General features: G+C 36.9%; 1 protein-coding gene across 2 annotated transcripts in view; it reads right to left on the reverse strand.

Moving 5' to 3' along the window:
* SRBD1 (S1 RNA binding domain 1) overlaps positions 1–13169 on the reverse strand; it is a 125160-nt gene that overhangs the window by 88388 nt on the left and 23603 nt on the right. For both annotated transcript variants that reach the window (XM_063390813.1, XM_063390812.1), the window contains exons 13-16: positions 9830–9937; positions 3630–3787; positions 2381–2471; positions 1224–1331 (exon numbers count right to left, since the gene is read on the reverse strand). In XM_063390813.1, coding sequence (XP_063246883.1) covers positions 1224–1331; positions 2381–2471; positions 3630–3787; positions 9830–9937 — 465 coding nt within the window. The remainder of the gene's footprint in view (positions 1–1223; positions 1332–2380; positions 2472–3629; positions 3788–9829; positions 9938–13169) is intronic.

Raw genomic sequence — 13169 nt, forward strand, 5'->3', positions numbered from 1 at the left:
TATATAAATATATTTTTCTGTATAAACTATGATCAATAAATAAAACCACTATTTCAGACAAAGTGCTTATAATGGATTTTTAAGCTATATTAAGTGAACAATAGTGAAATTAAGCATTTGCCAAAACCCACACAGTATGAAGTGTTTTGCACTCTCTACAGTCATAAAACATTCACTGTTTTTGCAGTGGATTCAGTAAAGAGGATGCCTAATTTTTCAGGAGCTTGAAAAGCCTCTTCCCTTTGCAAACAATTACAATTAGAAAACCTTTACTGCATCTCCTGGAATAAATGAGTGATTTAAGAATGGAATCTTGCACAAATTTACTTGGGAATCTTAGAAACAAAAAACAAGTGCAATCACATCATAGGTTATTAGAAATACTACACACATTAACCATATATATAAGGCCACTTCCTGATTTATTAAAAAAAGGCATCTTTAAATGTATTTAAATGTAGTTTGAACAGCAAAAGGCTATAACCTCAAAAATATAAAAAACTTACTTCAGTATGTTAAGACAGTGAAAACTAAATACTGCTGTTAAATGTCAGCACAAGAGATAATCCAAGGTAAATCACAAAAAATGCTTTAGAAAAAAAAATAAAGGTGGGAATTAAAAAAAGAGAGGAGTTCCGCCGTTCAGCATGGTAGAAAAGAAAGTGATATAATACCGTTTCCATCCAAATCAACAGAAGAATACTTTAGTTCAAACTTAAACTAATGGACAAAATTTGAAGTCTGAAAAGGATAAATATCTTCACTACTCTCCACTTGGTATTAACACAATATTTATTTCCAGATCATTTAATTCCCATAGGATTAGCAAGCATTCCATACTGCAGTCAGACAACAGAAGCTTTATCACGTGCAGTTAAACCTCATTTATGAAGAAATAAATACACAATGCCAAAGGGGTCCTTAGCTGGCAGTGTTGCTATTCTCACATACTTTGTTACAATGATAATAGCAACAGAGTGAACCTCAGGAAGAAAAAATAAAATGCTTCAGTGAGTCTCTCTTACTGACTCAGGATAACTACTGTCATGCTTCAAAGAGCTACAGTCAGTTTTCTTTGGCTAGAACACTGGGTCAAGCTTGACTCAAATACAGACTCAAACACAAGGCAGTAAAAAGAAACACTTCAAAAATTACATCTAAAACTACCTGTTAAGTTAAAATATGCTGAAAAAAGGAATAATATCCCTGCAAAGGATTCTTACCAGTATACAACATCCAGTGGTGCAAAATATTTCTTCATAATTAAGTCAGCAAAGTAAGCTTCAGTTTCTCTGCATGCCGTGCCATTGCCAATCACAACAGTGCTGCAGCTTTGTGTGGGTTAAAAAAACCAAACAATTACTCTTAAATATTCTTTTATACCTTTTCATGCACAGTATTCAATCCACCACAGTGACCAATACATCTGATTTTAGATAACACAAGGCCCAGTTGTAATGAGAAAACATTCCTAGAAGCATCATGTTGTGTCTAACAAATTTTCAATGTGACAGTTCATGAGAGGAGTCAAAAATTTTCATTTCTTTGTAATGGGATTGCACACTTGTAATATAAGCAGAAAATGCAAAAATTATACTTCACATTAATAAATGGAATGTTATTTATAGTCCTCAAACACTTTCACCTCTTATTTCCCTCATCTGGAATGAGTCATGAAAAAGAACAGAAGCCAAAGCAATCAGTATCTTAATTCCTTAATGGGAATATCACAGTTTCCAACAGTTTGCGAGGTCATTCCCTCTCCCTGCCCACACCACAGCCAGTCAGTCACCAGATCACCTTGTTAAAAGTCAATCTAACGCTTATAGGCAAACTGCACTGGGCGCTGCGGCAACTCAGCAGCTGAATCAGTAGACTAGATGTCTGTCCACAGACATAGCTGGACACAAACTTTTAATCATGCTGCCCCTCTTTGTAATTCCATCTGGAGATCTACCTCTGCAGGATTTCCTTTGCTTGACAAACTCTACCAAAACCTAATGCAGCTTTTGGAACAAGGAAAGACTGATGAGTGATTTGGGGGTTGCGGGAGGTAGGAAGAGGAAGGCTAAACTTATTTCTTGCTGAATGCTTATTTCTATTCCCAAAAATAAATGAATTAACAGAGTTTTACGGGGATACAATCGTAGCACACAGCCTTACTCATAGCCCATGGCTTGATTTCATGTGTTTCTAACATATATGTACTGCAAAAGCATGAACACAAAAGAAAAAGCAAGCTCTGAGCTAGACCAAAGAAAATGAACCTCCAGTTAAATCAGTAGAATTCTTATTGCACTCAAAATCAAGTATTTCCATAGTGAAGATTTTCATTTTGTTTGGTAAGAAAGCACAATAAATGGAAGTTTCTTTAGCATACTTGTACTGTAGCAGAAGCCTCTTGATCTTTTCAGCTTCACGAAATCCTTGACCAGAATGCAAGTAAACCACATCAGTATGGAGTATCTGACCTAGAACGAAAGGCAAAGCCACTTGATTAAACCCACAAAGGTCCAAAGGCTGTATCTTGCAGAGCTATCGAAGTTAATTTGATGATTCACAAAGAAAGCTTCTTAATAAGCCATCTTTCCCTTTGTTCTTTATATCCATTTAGAAGAAATGTATGCTGGGCATAGGACAAGAATGCTTTGGCTGGCAAAGACAAACAAGTTAATACATTTTTTTAGTTTGCTGCAGACATACATAACAAGTAATGAGTATCTAAACCTATTAGCAAATATAATGTATTATATTTCAGAGAAAAAGAGCAATTTACTATAAAACATTTACTATTCCAGTGTAGTACAATTTACAAATCCAGTAAAGAGTGATGAAAATTAGAGAGACTAAGGACTTGCAGTACAGGAGTTCTAGAACTCCAGTGCTAGCTCTTGTCATCATCCCATCTATCACATTTGGAAAGAACTGTATTAACTAGTACTGATAGCTAATGGTGCTATGAAAACTCAATCATTTACCTCACCTTCACTGCTTTCTAAAGAACATACCTTTCTTTACACTCTGCTGGGCTGGATATATTCTCAGGCAAAAAGCAACAATAAAATAAAAGGAAAACAAATAGTTTTTACGTAGGCCTAAAGTGGTGTGTATCCCCTGAACAGACTACAATGAAGTGGAAAGGCTCTGTTCTACACGTGAACTAAAAAGTTTTGCAAAAACAATGCTTCTGACTTCTTACATTAATACACATACTACTAAACAAAAAGGGCTGAAAAAGTCTCCAGATGTCCAAGATACTAGCCATGAAAAAAGCAATGTTATAGAAAGTATTTAAATTCAAATGCTTTGCTAAACAGTAAAAATGCCAGGTGTTCTCTTTGCTGGCTACTGAGGGGCACAATAATTTAACCTGTAGTCAGGAAGGCAGAAGGCATTTGAAATTCTATTTAAGAGAGGAGCAATAACACCAAAGAAGTCACTGGAATCCAGGTGCCAGAAACTTAACCTTAAGCTAACTGAAGAAAGGAATTTATACAACAGGACATGTGGAAAACACTAAAAGCTTCACCAAAAAAAAATTGAAAAAAAAGTAGGTTTTGAAACTATCTTTACTCTAAATGAATGTATTTTTATCAGTCCTTCCAAATATGTTTGGAATTGAAGCTTACTGGTTGGTGAAATAATTGCCAACTTGCAGCCGTGTTTGTAGCCAGGATCTACTCCCATCAAAGCACGGCCCCTCACAGGGCTGGTCAGAAGTAGCTGACGGAGATTTCTCCCAAACATCATCACAGACTCTTTCTCTGCATCAGATGTCAACTTGGATCTTAGAAAGATGGAAATAAAAGAAAAAAAAAACCAAATATTTTTCTTTCAATTAGCTTTCAAATACATTTATTAATTGTTCAAAAGTTGTAAGGCTTTATCCAAACATGTTTCCATCATCTTTAATGAAATGTCAACTCAAATCAAGTTGTTGACACATTTTTCAAAAGGATCAGCTACATATCATCTCATTCTTGTTCTAAGAAAGTCAGTCAATATAAAAAGAGAAACACTTGTAAGCATGTACACCCACTGACTACCATTCAAACATCAACTTGCAATTTTGAGCAAAGAACAGCTTCCTTTCAAAGCTGATATTAATTGCAAAGAAAAGTGGATTTGAAGGAGGCATGGATCAAATTCATCATAAATTCACAGTTCTAGAGAAAAATCACAACCCACCAAAAAAAGAGTGATGGTTTACACTGAGAGGTACCAGAGAGAAACTGGAAGGGTCCCTCCAATTAATTGCTAACACACTGTGACTCCAGAGGCATTTAATTTTGTCTTTGGATTACTTCACTTAACAGACATCATAAAAGCATGAAGACTTGAGGTTTCTCTAGGAGGGTATTCTGATTCCTCAGAACCAAACTAGAAAACTGCTGGGGCCACAGTGATCCCTTTCTTTCCCAAGTTATGTTCTTCAACAGAAAGAAGTGAGGTAGTGCAGCAAGGATTGGCTTAGATGACTTGAAGCACAAACACTTACTGCAGAGTGTCACAAAAAACAAATTAGTCTTGTTAAGTGAAGATGTAAAAGATGCACTGATGTCTTAATTCTCAGATGTGGCCAGCAAGACAAGGACTGACAAGGACAAGTATTTGTTATGGTATGGCACTTAAAAAAAACCAACCAACCAAAATTAAAAGAATAACGGGTACAAAAATATTAATCGCCTCATTGATTTATTTTTCTTTTGCAGGTACTCTTTACCACTTGCATATGCATTACACTGTCAGTAAGTCCCGTAATTAGGGAGTCCAAAGCAATCCAGTAAAGCCTTCATTTAAAGGTAGCCTGTGCCTTTATTCTGCTTTTCTTTTTACCTATCACTGAAAAAAACCCACTACCTGGGTTTATTTCTACAGAATTGAAAAAAAATGTATTACAGTTAACTAACCCTATCAGAATGGGACAGGGAACATTACTCAAGTTGTTTAGGTCAATCAATGCATGGCACAAGTAGGCTATAAATAGTTCAAAGACAACCCTCACAAGGGCTATTTGACATGATGGAATATGAAGCTGTTCTGAGCAGCTTTTGGCTGTGGAAGAACTCAAAAGCCTTACTTGAATATGCCCAGGATGCAACCAATCAACCAGTTCAGCCCTGTCTCCCACAGTGGTACAGAAAAAACCAAAAAGTCCTCATGATCTCTTGTTTGGAAAGTAGTCCAGAAAGAGGTCTAGATCCTCTTTCACACATCACTGATTGAACATTTCCTAAGGAAGTGTGCAACAGCAGAAGGCTCCCTTTTATCCATGTGCTCCTTATTTCTGTATCAGGTAGATGAGATTATCACAGACACAATGTACAGCGAGACGGTGAAGGGCATACGTGCATTACAAGGCTCCTGGGCAGCTCAAATGTGCCCTCAGCCAAGTGAGGACAGTCTGTGTATCGCCACCAAACGTGTGAATGGCTGCACCAGTTCAGCTAAGTTGTCCCTCTATCCCAGTACTCTGTCTCCAAGCAGTTGCCTAAGCAGCTGATAGAGCAGCACTAACATCTGTCCCATAATCTTGTCCTAGCCTCCAACTGCTTCCAGACTATTTCCTGGGCTTGACATGACTTGTCTCTTTACAGCTCGTAATAGAGCTCCTGCTCAACTACCCAATGTCCTCCTGAAGACAGACAGATTTCTGTCATCCATGGAGTGTGTTGGCACCGAGTTTTGCAGGTCCATCACAAACTGTGTAAATAGCTGCCACCTTTTAGTTGGAAACTGTGTCTTTCTGTTATGTTCCCCTAAGCCTTATACTGAAGGGGAGTAAAAATTTATCCTTAGAAACGTTGTTCTGCTCTTCACACATCACTTATCTCTAAGTCCTCCCTTTTCCAAGTTGAAGTTATAGTGTAGTCTTTTTTTTTCTTTCCAGAGAAATTATTTCATTCCTCATTCCTCTTCACTGCGCCTTTTCCAGTGCCAGTGAATTGTTTTCCTACTTCTTATGCCCCTCCCCATGTGAGTGGACCAAAATGGACAACAATATTCCAAATACAGGCCAAACAAATCAATGATTCTTTGTCTTTATTCCTTAACTAAATAACCTTATCTTCCGAGCACTTAACATTCATGTGGAGCTCCCTTCCACAGTGCCAAAGTGCCTCTCCTGTGGCAGAACAGCTCAGAGCTCATAGTTTTACTTATAAAAAGATAACTACTTCCCCTTGAAAGTATAATTTTACACTCATTCCACTGCATTTCAGTTGCCATTCCATTTCTTGATCATTCAGTCATGCAGCATCCTTCTCCCGTTTTTCCCTTCTCTAATTAAAAAAAAAAATAGAAAAAAAATAATCTAAACCACAGAAAAAGCTTCTTCTAGGGAGAGTCCAGAGACAGAGGAATTAGATGCCACTTATGAGAGACCAGAGGAAACAAAAGCCAATACCTCAGCCTCATAGAAGCATGGATCTTCTAGATACACACTACACACATAACAGAGAATCAACCAGCCACCCATGCATGCAAATGAAGATTACAAGTGGCTTGTAGACAAAGAAGGGAATGGCTTTGGACCAGAGGCTTTGTACAAAGACAGGCCAAGTTCCATCTTTCCATCTATCCCAAAGATACAGGGTCCCAGCTGTCCAAGGCCACAAGGCCAAGTCCTCCCACACTGCAAATTCTTGTCAGTCCACCTAAGAAGGGAGACTTGCACAGGATTTAAAATTGTCCCTAAACACATGCTATGAGTTATGTCAGACTTATGGAAATCATGTTTAAAATTGGCACTGATACACAGCAACTTTCACAGTAATAGGAAATGTTACTGAAATTGCCAGGTGTGTAGGGGGAATGTCCTATTATGCAATATCCTGGATTGTTAAACTTCAAATATAGACATCTCTTTTTCCTCTGTCTCTTACTCAACGCTTGTATCAATTACATGACCTACTGTCTGAAGCAGAGGCCCTTAACTTCAAGCTTGGTATAACCATTTGATACTTTGGAAAAAAAACAACAAAAAGGAAAAAAAACCCCATCAAGCTATCCAAAACAATCTAGTATCATTCTCTTTTTCAGTGTGTTACTGGCTTCATCCAAATGGCAAGATGTCCAGCTTCATGCTTTTCCAATTTACGACAGTTCTCATTAGCATGGCAGAGATAAAAGGCAGAGAATACTCCTCTCCAAAAGCAAGAAAAATGGCTATTTTGGAAAAAAAAAAATCCAAACAAATAAATCTCAAAACTCTTTGGCTCCTACTTTATGAAAAAATATCAATCAAGTCAGGACTCCAAGCTCCTCCCTTGAAGTCTATAAAGCACTCAGACTGTATATCACTAACAGGTGTATTGTAATAAAAGCAAATAACTTAATCATTACCCACTAGCTTCCATATTCAATGTTATAAAATTCAGTTTTTAAACTGAGATTTAAAATTCCCCACTTCCATGTACAGCCTGAGATGCAATTATTTCTGTGGAAAAATATCTGCAAAGTAGCTTCAGGTGTGAAACAAGATACACGGAGAAATGTTTGTGTCCCTGAAGACAGAGGAAAGAAAGCACTCCCTGCAAGAAAGTATGGAAAATTATGGAAGGACTATCCATTAAAAATATGTCCATGCCATATCACTTGCATGAAACCTTGATGGAATCATTCCATGCAGTCCTACAACAAGATAAAATGTATTTCAAGGAGCCAAAAGCAACACTGGACATTATTATACCAGATACAAGAAATGATATCTGACAGAATGGAAGAAAGGAAATTAAACAATAAATAAGGTAATCATCTTGCTGGCAAGTTTCATTCTTCTGATCACTAGAAGCACCAGCAATTTCAATGCATCCTTGGAAACTTTCTGTTCCAACATTTGATGATAATAAAAAGAAAAAAAGAACAGCAGGAGGTGGGTTGGAAATATTAATGCTAAAAGAAGGTATTGAATACTTTAGCAGCCCTTTGCAAGAGTCAGAAAACCAGCTCCTGGTGTGTCCAGAAAGAAAATAGGAGGATAAGGCTTAAGTGGTCAGGGACCATAACACTGTAAGGTGCTTTGAGTTCCTCTCCATAGGAGAGGTTTCAGATTTTCCTATCCAAACCCCATCAATCATGCAACACCATCACAACGAGTAAAATCTAAGCAGACATCACCTCAGGAGCCAGCAGCAAGCCTCGTATTCTTCTCACTGATTACTTGTGAGCTGCATCTAATTAGTAGGGAAGGAAGCCTTTTTCCCTTTTGATAAATAGAACAGAACACCTTCAGCAACCTACTGCTCCAGCAGTCCTCAAAGTCCTCAAACACACAACACAGGTCACAACAGTCCTGTGATACAAACTACTGAATAAAAACACAATAAAAGAGCCTTGAAGCACCCCTATGTCAGGTTGCGTAGTTCTCTTAAAAACAAACCCCCAAAAAAGTAGGTCTTCTTTCTTGATTTTCAAAGAGTTTGATTGTAGACATGACTAGGAATGACAACTGTTTTCACTCCCATGTGACAGAAGCCAACAATTGAACTCTCCACCATTAGATGTTCACCATTTCAACCACAATACACACAGTGCCTCCCCTACAGTAGCTACATCTATTGTGGTAAAAATAATAAGTAAACTCAATATTTTTAGAAATCTGTGAAATTCCAGGTAAGAGAAAACCAGACTAACTAATCAAAAGAGGTGAAGCAATCTTGCTTGCAAAGCAATAAGCAAACACAACATACTGTAGAAGCCCAAAAGCCTAAAAGCCCAAATACATGCTGTTAAAATCTTGAATTGACGGTTCTTTTCAGAGAGGTAGAACACAGATCATTCCTGCAATGATGCTCATGAAAAGGTGTCAGGAAAGCAACTCCAATTCAAACACAAAAGCACACCCCGGAAAGTACAGAAGAAACACATTTCACAGTGTGGTTGCTGATTTTAGGTACTAGATAGTATGTCATTTTCATACAAGTCATTTGTAACACGGTCTCTTTGATAAATTTCATTTTGAACTACTTCAAAAATGCATTAACATTTAGGTCATATATCAGAGAGTCTTGCCAGAATGAAACATGTTTTGAGGGGCTTTTCTGCTACTGAAGAATCATATCATAAGTACTGTTAGCTATCAGAAGATAATGCTTTTAACTGACATATTCAATTTCCACTATGTGGTAAACTTTTATACTACACCATGATATACCCCATTTAATTCATGCTAATTTGATAGTAAGTTTTAAATTTCCTTTAACTTTAGAGCAGTATTACAGATCTTAACAAGTGACATGATATCCAATGACATCATTACTACAGTATCACCAGTAATAAATTTACTGACTTCTCTAAAGGCACCACAACACTCACAAAATAGTATCAGACTAACACTATGACTAATTGGTTTGCCACAAAAAGCAGCTGGCAAACCCAAGGGGTGCCTCCAACTCTAACAATACTTCACTGAGTTCCATTAGACAGGTGAAAGAGTGAGTCACAACAGTGTCACTGACAGTACTATTGCTGCAACATGAAGAGATGCTAAGAAAATTCAGTGACATCATGATTTACGCTATTACAAGAATGAAGACACAACTGTCATGATAATATAGTTCTAATTGTACTTTATTAGATAAATGTACAAGTATCTAGCATGTAAACATGTAAAATGCCTTCACAGAAAGATCTACTGTAGCCTAAACTGGATAGGGTTAGAAATTAAATCTACAGAACCAAGACTACATAGTTCATCTCTTCTGTAAGCACAGAGCACTAGAAACATGCTGGTATTTTCAAATAGATAAATGACAGTCTAACAAAACATTGGGGAGGGAATTGCTAAAAAAATCAGTAATAAGAAAATACAGATTTATTCCAGGCTTACCTGAATTCCCTACAGAGAAGGGGATATATAAGGCGTTTATATGCATCCTCTACAGAACTCCGTAGTAGCCTCATAAATTCTGGTTTTAAAAATTGTTTTGGTCTCCATCTGCAAAAGATTGGAAGAAAAAAGAAAGAAATATTTTAAGACACATGTAAACACATAGACAAAAAGAGAATTTTTCCAGAAAGGCTTCTGCATTGTTCAATCCTATAAACTGAAGAATTACTACAATAATTACATAACTAAATCATGAGTCAAATATTAATGGAATGAGAAGCTGCTCATAGCTCTAATGCCACACAAGAGACAGGCTTATCTTTTCTCTTCTTTGGTATTAGAACACAATTATGGTTTATGTTTTAAAGAAAACATTAAAAAACTCTCCACTTTAAAAAGTCAAAGCTTATTACAATTGAACAAAGAACTTGGTTCCATTATTACCTTTAGGGCTGCATTGTTTGCTATTCCTCAATACATTAGAAAAAATGACTAAACACCCCCTGTGATTGTCACTGCAGAATAGCTGATAAAAGGCAACTGTGCCCAGACGGAGATTAAGGAGCTAAACTAATGCCAATAAATGAAACCAAATTCAAATTTCATTTGGAATGCATTGAGTATCTCTATTCAGCTTCTAAATGAACTCCTAATTTTGCAGCAGTTCTTAAACAACAAAAGCCAAAAACCAAATTGTTTTTCTATTTTACCTGTTACTAATATATTTAAAGTGTAAATAATAACATAGGAAAAGGGAAAATTAAATAAATAATACCAAACAAAAACAAGACCGTTTCCCAACTTTTTCTAAGCCAAACATTTTGAAGCCTTGAACACTTTTCTAGGGAGAGTGCACAGTAACTGTGTAACTATAATGACAAATTTTGCCATAAAAGACTCACTCTCAAAGCTTCCTCGATATTTATTCAATTGATCTTTTTGTTGTGGGCAAAGTTTCATGAAGGAGGGTGTGGGGGATGTAAGTGGGTGTGTGTGTGTCCTTGAACAAGCAGAACAGACACACTGAGATTGTCCTTCATGTGAGACTGAGGTTGAGGAGAAGCAACCAGATATATTATACTCAAACAGAAACAAATGCTATTAACATTTTCTACTAAAGTCCACCTGTTTTTTATTACTTAAAAAAATACTGATAACACTTTTCTTCACTTACTGTGTTATTTAACGTGCCTGGGTCCCAAACTGTAATGGGAGATACTCAGACATATTAAAAAATAAGCATGCAAGCTTTCTAAGTTTTTTGTTTGGTTGGCTTGGGTTTTTTAAATGAAAGATGGTAAAATTATGGTCATAATGTCCAGGTACAGGCAAAAACAGAACTGAATTTTACTTCTGATCTTATTTACTTGCAGCCACTCATAAATACTGAGAACTCTAAATTGCTCCTACCCAGACAGCTTTTCAGTTGTCTAAGGGGATCTGCAACTTCCTGAAACACCTTTCTAATTGCCTGTGCATATAATAGCTGAGAAATGTGTGATCGAGTCAATCCTGCATCGAGCAGACAGACACAGAAGCAGAATTAAGCTCAACATTCGGTTTTACAACATTCAGGGTTGTATTTCAGTGCTCAGCCACATGACCTCATCACTTTGCTAACAGTTTTTGCTAGCAGTTATATTATATTTATTTACAACTAGACTCTTTCCACACTTATATAAAACTGGCAAAGGCTTTAAACCCTCTTATTGCCATCACATTCTATAAACATGAAAGTTTTACACGTGGCAGGTATGACTACCCCAGAAAACATCCTCAGCCCAAATAAGAATGAATTTTGAAACCTGTCAGCTGTTTCCTTCTCTCTTCCATCCATTAAAGCCAGTTAAACTTTTCCTCTGTAAATAGGTTATCACAACAGATACTTTTATTACCTGCCTATAGATAAGTAAAAATTTAGGCAACATTCTGTTAGAAATTGATACAAATGAGAAAACATTCAAACAGCAAGTTCAATCGTAGCAAATACTGCAGTTTAATAATTTCAGTATTTCTTGAGAGAAGGAAAAAAATCCATTTCCCTGCAAAAAGCAAAGCAAAATCATGTGTGTATATTTGTAAAGATTATCAGAGCCTAGTTAAGCCTCCCTCTCAGAACGGATTTTTCTTGATTATTTAATCAAGATCTAGCTTTTGAAGCCAAATTTTAAAAAAGCTCCATACACACAGTATCATCTCACTCTGATCATCAGTTTTCCATGTCCTAGTGCCCACAACAGGGACCGCTACAAACACGAATGGCTTAGACTGCTGAGACACCAGGGAGTGGAACTACACAAACAGAATTAACAGAGCCCACACTAAGAACCACCAGTACTGATTAATAACTGTTCCAGGAAGAGAACAGCTAGGCTTTTAGACCTGATGGACAAACAGCAGAGCTTTGTGTTCCTCCAAGACATTATATGAAACATGTACCGAGTTAGTAACCACAGACAAAGCAAGCCTTTAAGGCCTGTACCATGGACTTTACACAGGACCTGAGAAATTTGACTGTAAACTGAAAAAACATCAAGGACCAAATTTCATTTTCAAGACTGAAATCCCACTTGGGAACAAACTCCACTCCATTCCAAGGAAGAACTCCATGTTGTTTCTACACTCAAAGCCAGCTAAGCAGCCCCTCTCTGGCTCTCTCAATGATCATTTTTCTCTTCAATTTCACAACAAAGTTTTTGGGACCAGTACAGTTCTCGTGTTAATGGAAGTAGGTTTACTGTCAAACCACAGAGATGCCATTTTCTGGGCAAAAATAGAGTCCACAGGGCCAGGCATAAGGATATTCTTGACTTTTCTACACAAACCCAAATTGCAAGGAAAAATGCCTATACAGCCTAATAAACATTCTGAACTTTCAAAAAAATTTACAATATTCTTAGACAGCATCTACACAGAGCTCAATGCAATAAGGAACTCTAGTCTCCCAGACTTGCTTTCCACTGCAGGAGCATTTAATGCTAAAAACTTTGTCTCAGAAGAGTACAAAAAGTTCATAATATTTGCTATTAATTCACTAAGCAGTAGGTGATATAATTTTCTGGCTAAAATACCGGCCAAACTCTGTAGCAAGCTGGTATTTCTGGTTCTGCAAGTGACTGTGTGTGTGAGATCTCTGGCAAATTAGTTAATACCTTGGCCAAGTTTTGAAACCATTGACTCAAAAAAAAAGTTATTAACCTTTTGCTCTAACCAGCAAATCAATGCAATGAAAAGAATGCAAATTCCACCCCCGGACAATCATTTCAAAGCTTGCAGGACAGAATACACATTTACTATTTGTCAGTTTGATAACACAGTTGTCAATCTGAGGAGGAAGATC

Source organism: Prinia subflava, chromosome 2 (assembly GCF_021018805.1).
Source record: "Prinia subflava isolate CZ2003 ecotype Zambia chromosome 2, Cam_Psub_1.2, whole genome shotgun sequence".
NCBI lineage: Eukaryota > Metazoa > Chordata > Aves > Passeriformes > Cisticolidae > Prinia > Prinia subflava.